Genomic DNA, 12,250 nt, shown 5'->3' with positions numbered 1-12,250 from the left:
GCATTCCCTGCACCTAGGGAATTAAATTTCACTCCTGAAGGGGAACCCATGTGGCACATCCTAGCGTCTCACACATTGAGTTAATGAGTAGGATTCTTGTCAGGTTAAACAGGTGACTCCCCAGAAATAAGGCCAATCTTGTTTTAACACTTCCCCCAGTAATTTCTCAGAACCAACAATCTCACAGTGGTGTGGACAGAGCCACATGTTGCATGCTCCTTGTGCTCCAGTCTAACAGTGAAACAAACATTACCACTATTGGGAGAAGCTGCTGCCACATCCTTCGGAAGAAATAAGTCCTCTGCAAGTGTCCCAGAAGGACTCATCTGATTCTGTTCAAAGCTTACTTTGCATTCCCCTCATTTGCTTATAGAGATTTAGAGGGTGTGAAGAAGGGAAATGGGTAGGAGAGGACATTGATGGGTAATATGCTATTTTGGCAACCGGTCCTTTTTCAAACTGCCTTTTGCGTGTTCCTAGATCTTCCCTACACGTTACCGGACAATGTATTGCAGAATGCTGTGACCTGGGAGCTCTTTCTTAGGTCAGCCCCAACCCTTGCAGAAAGCACTCACTGGTGTCTGTCAGTCTCCCTGAAACAGAACTCAGCTCTTGGGGACGTCCTGTGCCTCTGACCTTATCCTAGAATCAAGACAAGCCAATGAAAACAAAAAACACACACAGGGACATGTTACAGAACTCCAGGTAAATAATGCCCTGGAGAGAGGAGAAAAGACATTCATTCCCTTTCTAGTTAACGTTTTCCTGCCCATAAAGAGCTGTTACCTCTGAGCTACCAGAGTGCTTTCACCAGAACCACCTTCAATAACTCTGTATGGTTTTATTTTTTTAGATGGAGCCTTGCTCGACCATCGCCCAGGCTGGAGTGCAGTGGTGTGATCTTGGCTCACTGCAAGCTCCGCCTCCCGGGTTCATGCCATTCTCCTGCCTCAGCCTCCTGAGTAGCTGGGACTACAGGCGCCCGCCACCATGCCCGGCTAATGTTTTGTATTTTTTAGTAGAGACGGGGTTTCACCGTGTTAGCAAAGACGGTCTCGTTCTCCTGACCTCGTGATCCGCCTGCCTCGGCCTCCCAAAGTGCTGGGATTACAGGCGTGAGCCACCGTGCCTGGCCCTCCCTATGGTTTTTAAAAGCTCGCCTGCATTATTCTATCAAACTGTTGCCTCTGGACTCATCATGTATCATTTTGTTAATGTTTTGCTTCCCCAACTAGATTGTGAGTACCCTAAGGGCAGGGAACAGGATTAAACTTGTATCTTTCTTAGTAACTACCTTGCTTTCTGGTTCATCTTAGATACTTAAAAAACACGTTGTTTGAGGGGAATTAATGATGTTTTGTTTTTGTTCCATTTATCTGACCTGATGCAGGTCTTCTGGCGTTAGTTAGGTCCGATGATCCATTTCTGGGGGGGCTGTGGAGCAGTATGGTGTCCTGCAGGATATTCTAAACTTGCTCTATCTGAAGAATCACCAAGGCATTTATCTAGAGCTCCACCTTAGCCTGCTGAAATCTGAATCGCCAGGGGAGGAGCCTGGGAATCTGTATGTTTAACAAGAGCTCCAGGAGACTCTCATTTGGGAAATACCGGTAGTGAAAGAACAAAGCACTAGGATTTAAATCCTGGCTGTCATATGCTGAGGGTGCTTGTACAAATCTCTACCCTCAACTACCTCATCACTACACTAGAGATAATAACACCACACAGCACCCGTGTGAGGATTAATAAGGTAATATGTATGTGAAATCATTAGCATGGTGCTTGGTACTCATATGTAGGCACTCTTGACTCTGAATATCACTGACATTCTGCCAAACCAGTTTCAGGAGCTTAAGACATTTCCTTGGGTCAGAGGCAAATAGCAAGTTGTTGTGAAAGAACAGGTAAGGGCTACGAAGGACTGTTGCTCAAAACAGACTAGCTGCATCAGCTAGTCAGAGGATCCAATCTCCAGAAATCTTTATTTTACCTGGCTTCCCAGGTTATACTAACACACAGTAAAGTTTGAGAACCACTACTCCAGTCTCCTTTCTCCTCCTTTATTTTTACTAATGAATTGGCCATTGATATACAAATAGTGGGTGGACAGGCTCTCATTTCTCAACTAGTTTGATAGAAATTAAATTAAAAATTATTCCTGTGGAACAATGCTCACTGCCCACTTCTGATTCATTAGGAAAACACATCCTATTTTGAAGCCAGCGTTTCGAAAGACATTTGAAGTTCCATTTCAAGGACTACGCATCAGAAGCACTCCTTATGAATTCACACACACAGACACACACACACGCACACAAATTGACAAGGCAGCACTGCTGACAGGCTATTAAGGGAAACTGGATATAGCTACTATTTGTTGAAATGATCATTAACTGGCTTAAATGCTGGCAACATCAGATATGTAAACATCCACACTGTTTGAACATTTTTTGTACATCAAAGGATTTTCAAGTGCTTCTGTCTGGCTTGCATTTGCTAACATTGCAGCAACAACAGCACTGGAGTAGTTGAAAAGGGTTGCATTAATCATTTGTAAAATGAGAGGGCAGAACAAGACTATGCTTTCTTAAGCAGGAATACGTGAGCCATGGATGGCTTCAGGGTCTTTGGATCCTATGAAGCCATCAAACAAATTTTGCATATAGGCATATTCATTTTTCTAGGGATAAACTTTATGTCTTTTCTAAGATTCTCAAAAAGGTCCAGAACCACCAAATGGTTTAAAAAATCACAGACTGGATTATTGTAAAGGCTTTTTCCAGCTCTAAGACTCTAAAGAAAATCAATGTTTTAGTTCCTTAGGGAGTCTAACCTGGATGGGTCATTGACTTCATTTGGTTTGTCAAAGCCACAGTCAAGTGCTCCCTCTATACCAACCCCTCTTCCCAACAAAATATGCCCAAATTGTGCCATTTTTCACTTTGTACAAACAAGACTATTTTCCCCCCAAACAGCATGATTTAACTTGTTTTAATGTAGTCTGTTATAAAAATGAAGACTTCTGCATGGTGTATTTGGCTTTACAAACGTTAATGCCTAGTTAATGCTTGTGTTATATGGTACACATCATTACAATCTGTTGGCCAGTAACAGCTTTTGCAACATGGGTTAATACTAAAATTGTGAATCATGGAACTTTTACTTAGCACACACACACAATCTACAGCAAACTTAAATACTAATCTATAATACCTAACTGGGTTATTGGATCCATTGCAAGATTGTGCTTATTTATCTCAGAAGATAGGCAACTAGCAAAAATACACATTTCTTTTGCATATCCCCACCCCCATATTACACTGTAAAAGAAATGCATTATTCAGTGCACTTCCTAAGAAATAAACTTCCTTATAGTATCTCTCTCTATATATATCTATCCCCAAACAAAGGAAGAGCACAATGCAACTTTTAAGATTACCATTTAAAGCAAAACAGACAACAACTCTCTGGCACTGTAGCCTCCTCTCCAGTTTAGAAAGTTTAACTATTTTACCAACACTATTCATTTTGGCTCTGCACAGTTTTATAAAGTTCAATGCATGATTGCTTTGGACAGTTTAAGATACCTCCTACATCATTTTGATAGACACCTTGGGGCATTAGTAGCATTTTTATTTTTCACGTATTTGCCTTTATCAAACTATAAGCTGTGGAGTCGCCAATATACTCCATTGTGATTTATACACTGATTTCCATCACCTGCCTTTTTACTATCAACTCTTATTAGACTAAAAGGAAATAGACTTAAATTATAGCAGGAGGTCAGGGCTGCTGGATAGATGTTGGCTAGGAGAATGTATGTGAGGACACCAAGGCTTCCCCTGTATGGACACAAAATCCAAATAACCACTGTGTCTGAGCTGGGTTGTGGATAGTCTTATTTGGCAGAGGGGGATAGTCATTATATTCTATGAACCTTGCCAGCTGTACTGGCCTACACAGTTGGAAAGTTTGGAGGCTTTTGTCCACATAGATTTGCTATGATGAAAATGACAGAAGTTTCTAGAATGAAAGAGGTTGCAACTTGGCAGCTTGCAACCTAAATCCAGCTGCAGAAGTGTTTGTTTAACCAGCACTATTTAAACATTTTAAAATCAGTTCTTGATATTTAAAAATGAGAATGTTTCTCATGAAAATCTGGATTTCAAAAAATGTGAAGAACTGGTTATCCTGGTTTAGCATTCTTGCATGGCAGCAAGCAGATGGAGCTGAACAGATGCCCTTTTTAAATGGGGCTTGGGCACTTCAGTTTGCCACAGCTCCCACTACTCCCAGCTGTTTTACACCGCTTGAGAGGCCTGTTTCACTCATTTATATGACCAGTTGAGTTTTGTGACACTGGGGCTAGTTTAGTTCCGCCTATTTATTTTTTTTAATAGAGATGGGGTCTCGCTATGTTGATGAGGCTGGTCTTGAACACCTGGTCTCAAGCGATCCTCCCATCTCAGCCTCCCAAAGTGATAGGATTACAGGCATGAGCCACTGTGCCTGGCCAGCTCTGCCTTTTTATGATACTGAAGATCTGGGCTTCATTTGGAATTTCCCCACCATCCTGTGGACAAAACTCCTCCTTTGATTGCGTCCCAGCCACATCTAGTTGCTTTGGTAGGTAATCTTAATGTGCAGTTCTACTTGTCCTTTATGCTATATTGCAAACTCCAAAGATATAATCACACTAATATTTATGTGTTTAAGTGTGTGTATGTTAAACATGTAAAGGGGTAATGTTTCTGTACAGATCTATGTATACTTCCCATTTAAACAAAAGTTAATTTGGTTTTAGAGATACAGATACCAAGTTCTGGCAGCTTGGAGAATAAGTGTAACAATTTGGTAAAACTTGTATAATTCTGACTTATAATATTACAAAGAGTGAATTTCAAGTTATTGCTTTTTGATTACAGAATAAAAATTTCATTCTGTTGCAAAACTTTTATACAGAATGAGTAACCATTTCCTATTCAAGTAACAGCAATCAGAATCAGAAGTTCCTTACACAACAGTAGATGTCTGAGACATTTTTTGAATGGAGATGTGATTTCATTCTGTTCAAGAACTTATGCAGGAAACTGGGGGTGACTCAATTTTTCAAAAGTACAAGAAAATCAGCACCCCAACTGATTTTCTCAGGAGGGTTTCTCAAGGGCTCTATAAAGCTCAGCTTGTGGTGAGTTCACACCCACCTTTAGAAGGATTCCCATTCTACATATGCAGCCTTGTTTCAGAACACAAAGCTTGTATTAAAACATTAAAAGAGAATCAAAAGCAGTGTTGGTTTTTAACATTCAAAATTCGCAGAGGATGTCATTTTCTGCAATTAAATGATCCATTTTGTGTTTTTTGCTGCAGAATCACATTCATATGGCAGTCATATTTCAGGCACTTTTAAAACATGTTCATCTGGAATAAAAATCTGCATGAACCACTTCTGCATAATTCAAAATGAGTGTTGAGTGATTTTAGTTCCCAAATAGATACCAAATCACCACCTGGTGATTTGCTTTCTTCATCACAACATGATGGTGACTGCTGAGCTTGAGACATCTTTGAGGTGCCTTTCTGGCTTCAGTAAAAAGATGTGAGCCATAAAAATCCAAACTACTCAGTTTCTACTTAAAAAATACAAAATGGTGAAATACACTAAATGTATTATACAGATGGTTTCAGTTACTATCAAAATAAATAACATAATCTGACTCAAAAGTCTGACTGAGCTCTTGGACGAAATCTGATGGAATGTCAAACGTGGAGACTCCCTCCTAGGGACTAGCTGCTGGTAGGCAAAAGTAACTCAACATCCTTACCATTTGCTACAACAGTATTGGAAGAGCAGCTGCTGGCAAGGTCTTCTGTGGTGGTCAAAGAGGCTGCCTGGGAATGAGTTTTGGTCAGTGGAGTGGTAGCAGATGGAGAAGGGGTGAGGCCAGGTTTTTTGGGTGGGATGGGTGGAGGGTTTCCTCTCTCAGCTCTGGGGATGGTTGGGGACTTGATTCCTGGAGACAGGGGGCTCAGGGGACTGGACACTTTCCCTGGAGTAGGTGAATGGCTTGTGTCACCTCTTGCATTGGCAGTATTGGCCAGATTTCGATAGTCTGTGCCAAAGGGAGAGCTGTTGGGAGAGACTGGCTTGATTGGCCCTTGTTGGCTAGTGAATCTGGAGAGCACCTGAGTGACTGTGTTTCGGGCCAGCTGCTTGGCGGCAGAGTTGTCTATGAGGGTGGGGGATAAATCCCTGGATGGAGGGCTTTGTAGGCCACTGGCTTGTTGCTCCTGATCTGCTTGGGACTGAAATTTGTGCCGAGCTGCATGGAACCGTTGGTTGATCCCTACTTGGTAGGATGATTGGTAGCCAGGGCTGCTAGCTGATGACCCTAATAAACGCTTAGTGAGTACCGGCGAAGAGCAAGGAGAGGATGTTAGAGAGGAGGAGGCAGTGCTGCTGGGAGACAGTGAGCTCCCACTGGAAGGGAGTGGACTGGGTATTGGGACTGGAGTCTCAATCCCCACAGGACACCCACCATTCTCCACTGGTTTCTCTTGGGCCAGTGCCACAGATTTTTCCCGTGGAGGCACTTGGTTTTCTACATTGTTGCCTGTAGTCAGCTCCCTGGTAGTTTGTATCTCTGGGTCACAATGGCCATTGGTTTTTGCATATGAGTAAGCAGGAGTGGCAGGACCAGGCAGCCCAGTGTTTGTCATCTTGGCTATGTTGCTCCCATGGGTTCTTTCTGCTGGAAAACTCTCTGTTTGGCAAAACACAGACATTAGCATGAGAGGCTCAGTTGCTGTGCCTTTGGACACAGTTACTGGTTTCTTCAATTGCTCATTAGGGCTACTGTGCTGGTGGGAAGCCTCTAGGTCCTTCACTATCTTCTTTAAGCTTTCCATTTCTTCTTTCAGAGTTTTGGTCCGGTTCTCTTCTCGGTTCAGTTTTGCTCTCAGCTGTTCCCTTTCGATGTCAAACTCTGACAACTGCTTCTCTACCTGGGCCTCAGTCTGCAAGCCTCTCTTTCTCTCAGCTGCCAACTCTTCTTCCAGCTTACTCACCCGGCTCTTCTCCTTCTCCAATTTCAGGCTCAGCTCTCCTGCCTTCTGTCCTTCCTCGGCTGCCTTGTTGGTGGCTTTCTTGCACTCAAGCACAAGCATGGATGAGAGCTGCTTGTGGCGGGAGCGCTCCTCTTCCAGCTGACTAGAGAGCTTCTTCTGTTCTTTTTCAAACTTTTTCACTTGGGATTTTTCAAATTCCAACTAGAAAAAAAGAAAAGAGAGATATACTGAAAAACTATGATCAAGGAGAGTGTCTTTGTTAGCTGTTCTCTGGTATACAGGATTAACATGCATATCACAGTGCTTAGATCAAGTATTTCCGAAGTTTTAGAACACCTAACAAAAAATGCACACACTATGATTTAATCTTTCTTTGATGATTTGGGAGGCACTTCTAGTTCCTGTACTGTCTTGGAGTGATTAGTGGGAATATGATGTATCTTTGCGTTTCATGTATGTGCAGAGCATCAGAACCAATCAAAACAAGATAACAGAAAGCTGTATCAACCACATTTTGTGATGAATGTTGCTGAAAACAAACCTTTTAAAGTTTCAGCAATAATTTTCTTGGGTCTTAGAAACAAACAAACACAAACAGTTGCATTTGAATCATACTTTTTTTTTGAGACTGAGTTTTGCTCTTGTCTCCCAGGCTGGAGTGCAATGGCGCAATATTGGCTCACTGCAACCTCCGCCTCGTGGGTTCAAGCGATTCTCCTGCCTCAGCCTCCCAAGTAGCTGGGATCAGTCACGTGCACCACACCTGGCTAATTTGGTATCTTTAGTAGAGATGGGGTTTTTCCATGTTGGTCAGGCTGGTCTCAAACTCCTGACCTCAGGTGATCCGCCCTCCTCGGCCTCCAAAAGTGCTGGGATTACAGGCGTGAACCACTGTGCCCAGCCTGAATCATATTTTTTACACAAATATAGTCTGTTTTAATTGTCTTCCCAACCGTATTTGAGGCAGAGATTCTCTGTGAGAAGGTAAGGGTTGAAGAAACTCAGTGTTTTTCAAACTCTGAGATCCATTAACAGATGGGGAAACAAATTGAACCATGACTAGAATTTTAAAAAAATATATAAATAGAAAACATCAATGTGTACTGTAGCAGTAGGGGTTATAGATCATTTCATGAGATTTTTGTTTCACGCATAACTGTGTGTGTCTACATATACTGGGTTGTGACATAAAATATCATTTCTTACTGGGGGTTTTAAGTCAAAAGATTGAGAGCTACAAGCCGTAAGTTACCATTCCCCAAAGAGTGTTCTATGGAACAATAGTCCCACAGTGAGGGATCTATGCCAATAAAAGATTTTCTAAAACCATGGATTTTCTAAACACAGAATACCCTATCTTGTTCTTCAAGACTCACAATGTGCTTCTGCACACTAAAGATCCTAACTAAGTTAGAAACCTGTTTAACTTTGGTTAATCCAGTAGTTCCTAAACTTATTTGACCACAAAGCCCCTTTTTTGAACAATACCAATTGGCATCCTGCAAAATAATCTTTGGGAAATGCGATTCCAGGCAAATGCTACTGTGAATCCCTCTACCTTAATTACCTGTTGAGTCAGCCTCTCTCTTTCCTTCTCTAGCATGTAGGTGACATCATCTCCTTCAGCTGTATCCTGTGCATGCCGCTGCCTTTCTTCCTCAAGGTCTAGGATCACCTTTAAAGAATTTTAAAAATTTCATTTCCAAATATCAACGAGTCACATTTATTAATACAACCAATACTAAGTGCCAAATCAGGCACCTAAGATAGTTCCAGAGATCAAACAAATGAATAAATGAAACCCAGCAAGGGCTATCAAGGAGTACACTGACTTACAGTGAAAGACATGAAAGCTCTGCGTTTAACAGTAAGATATTTACTTTACTTGAAGTATGCAGAGAATGATATGCAAACAGAGAGAAGAGAGCAACTAATTAGCTACAGGGGTTGAGGAGGTTTCGAGAAATAACGGCAATTCCAAGAAACTGCAGGCAGTTTGGTGTTACTGGGGGCCAGGTGCAGGTGATGGAGCAAGACAGGATCACAGAAACCTGAAAGCTGAGATTTTCCTCTCAATGCTCAAATCACCGGAGGCACCAAAGAAGGAGCCTGAAATTCAACATTTCAAATAGGTGACATTCTAAGTGTGCCTTGTTTAACTAATAATATACCTTTTTATATAGTTAGGTAAGAGGTGAAAAGACTCTCTTGACTTCCTACTGCATGAAAAAAGGCTCAATTATACAGATCTTAAATGGAGATTTTTCATAAGGCCTTTTATTTAACCTGCCTACCCCTATTCCACTTATCCTGGTGCCAAAGGATTAAGCCCAATTTTAAGGAGAAGACAAATATATTTATTTTTCGAGACAGGGTTTTTGCTCTGTCACCCAGGCTGGACTGTAGTCGTGCAATCACGGCTCACTGCTGCCTCAGCCTCCTAAGCTCAAGCAATTCTCTCACCTCTCAGCCTCCCGAGTAGCTGGGACTACAGGTGTGCACCACCACGCCCAGCTAATTTTAGTATTTTTTGTAGAGATGGGGTTTTCCCATCTTGCCCAGGCTGGTCTTGAACTCCTGGGCTCAAGTGATCCACCCGCCTCAGCCTCCCAAAATGCTGGGATTACAGGTGTGAGCCATCACACATGGCCGAGAATATCAATTTAAGGCGACATTTTTCACATAATCCCATCTACAACTGCAAATACTCTGATTGCTTAGTAGCTTCTGCTCATGCTTCAGAAGTGCCTTGGCCCAGACCTCCAGGGTAGAGCACTCTTGTCCCAAAGGCCATTTCTTAGTCTTCTCACTAAAAATTTTTATGAGTGAAGAGAGAAAATTTTGTGGGACATGAAACCGCCCTATAAAAATACAAATGAGCTCATGCCTGTAATCCCAGTACTTTTGGGAGGCAGAGGTAGGAGGATCGCTTGAGCCCAGGAGTTGAAGACCAGCCATTTCTTTCTCCCCTTTCCCCTTTCTCTCTCCTTCCTTCTCTTCTCTTTTCTTTTTGGGGAGACAGGGTCTTACTCTCACCGAAGCTGGAATGCATTGGCGTCATGTCGGCTCACTGCAACCTTTGCCTCCTAGGCTCAAGTGATCCTCCCACCTCAGCCTCCTGAGCAGCTGGGACTACAGGCATACACCACTATGGCCTGCTGATTTTTTGTAGATAGGGTGTCGCCATGTTGCCCAGGCTGGTCTCAAACACCTGGACTCAAGTGCTTCTTCTGCCTCAGCTTCCCAAAGTGATGGGATTACAGATGTGACCCACTGTGCCCAACCCAAAACCCTATTTCTACAAAAAAATAAAAAATTAGTTAGGCATGGTGAGGTGTGCATGTAGTCCCAGTTACTCAGGAGGCTGAGGTGGGAGGATCACCTCAGCCCAGGGAGGTCGAGGTTAGTAGGTCATGATTATGCCGTTGCACTCCAGCCCAGGCAACAGGGCAACAGAGTGAGACTTTGTCTCAAAAAAAAAAAAAAAAAAAAAAAAGGCTGGGCACAGTGGCTCATGCCTGTAATCCCAGCACTTTGGGAGGCCAAAGCGGGTGGATTACCTGAGGTTGGGAGTTTGGGACCAGCCTGACTAACATGGATAAACCCCATCTCTACTAAAAATATAAAATTAGCCAGGCGTGGTGGCACATGCCTGTAATCCCAGCTACTCAGGAGGCTGAGGCAGGAGAATCACTTGAACCCAGTAGGCAGAGGTTGCGGTGAGCCAAGATTGTGCCATTGCACTCCAGCCTGGACAACAAGAGTGAAACTCTATCTCAAAAAAAAAAAGAGTGACTGGTGCTGTGGTATGTGCTTGTAGTCCCAGATACTTGGGAGCCTGAGGTGGATCACTTGAGCCCAAGAGTTCCAGAATATAGGGTGCTATGATCGCACCTGTTAATAGCCACTGTACTCCAGCCCAAGCAACATAGCAAGACCCTGTCTCTCAAAATAAAAGAAAGAAAAAACATTTGGCACATTTCCTTTTTTAATCTAATTTTTCAATTTAATAGAAAGACATGCTTTTGGCCAAAAGTGGTAAGTCATATCTTCTCCCCTTTGAGAGTCCTCTAAAATTACAGAAATGGAATAAAAACACTAAAACCCCACAAAGACAAAGGAGAGAGCCTCTAGCAGAGAAGGAATTTTAATAATATTTTGAAGAAGAAAAGAGGCTGGAGGAGTGGTAACTACTTTAATTTGAAGGAGGGAAGCTGTTTTGCCTTGCAGAGCCCCAACGAGATAGAACCTGGAGGTGGCAGGTACTACAGAGGAGAAGTGAAATGTAGAACAGAAAACAGGAGAACTGGCTCAAAGCCTGTTTTTGTTTTGTTTTGTTTTTTGTTTTTGTTTTTGAGACAGAGTCTCGCTCTGTCACCCAAGCTGGATTACAGTGGTGTGATCTCAGCTCATTACAACCTCCACCTCCCGGGCTCAAGCTAATCTCCTGCCTCAGCCTCCCGAGTAGCTGGGATTACAGGCCCGCCACCATGCCTGGCTAATTTTTGTATTTTTAGCAGAGATAGGGTTTCACATGTTGGCTGGCCTGGCCTTGAACTCCTGACCTCAAGTGATCTGCCTGTCTTGGCCTCCCAAAGTGCTGGGATTACAGGCATGAGTCACCATGTCTGGCCTTTAAAGCCTGTATTTTCAGAATTATTTGTCCCTTCACACTGATTCCTGCACACAGACCATCAGCATCTGGCATCTGTCACATTTAGTATTCCCAAATCCTGAGCCTGTCACACTCAAGAAATAGTGTGACAGAGAATGGTGGTGGGAAAAGAGGATTAAATTTGTTCTGGGTAAGGGTTAAGGAAAGGGAGGTGGGGTGTTAAGATAACTAAATATGCACCTATACAAAAGAAAGTAATATAAAAGTCTAAAATTGATAAAGCAAGAGAGAACAGTGCAGTATTTAGAAATATGGAGGTTAGCTACCAAAGTGAATGGCTAAAAGAAAAAAGTGGTTGCCTGTGAATACTAGGGAGGATGGGGAATGAGAAGAGGTGGAATAGGAACCTCTGTTTTTCATTGTAAGCACAATGACCATGTAATTTATTATTCAAATCAGAACATTTCTGACAGTCAAAGGGAATATGGTTAATAACTAAGCCAAGGTGACAGGCATAAGCTGAGACTATGAGCACTCTAATTATAAGCCTCTAGGTACTCTTTGATT

At 42.6% G+C, this 12,250-nt stretch overlaps 1 protein-coding gene across 3 annotated transcripts in view; it reads right to left on the bottom strand.

Moving 5' to 3' along the window:
• Positions 1-2,039: 2,039 nt before the first annotated feature.
• CTTNBP2NL (CTTNBP2 N-terminal like) overlaps positions 2,040-12,250 on the bottom strand; it is a 64,547-nt gene continuing 54,336 nt past the window's right edge. For all 3 annotated transcript variants that reach the window (XM_003892399.4, XM_009215449.4, XM_009215454.4), the window contains exons 5-6: positions 8,636-8,743; positions 2,040-7,269 (exon numbers count right to left, since the gene is read on the bottom strand). In XM_003892399.4, coding sequence (XP_003892448.1) covers positions 5,788-7,269; positions 8,636-8,743 — 1,590 coding nt within the window. In that variant the 3' untranslated portion in view covers positions 2,040-5,787. The remainder of the gene's footprint in view (positions 7,270-8,635; positions 8,744-12,250) is intronic.

The sequence above is a fragment of the Papio anubis genome, chromosome 1, assembly GCF_008728515.1.
Source record: "Papio anubis isolate 15944 chromosome 1, Panubis1.0, whole genome shotgun sequence".
Classification (NCBI taxonomy): domain Eukaryota; kingdom Metazoa; phylum Chordata; class Mammalia; order Primates; family Cercopithecidae; genus Papio; species Papio anubis.
This window is presented reverse-complemented; position numbering and strand designations above follow the sequence as displayed.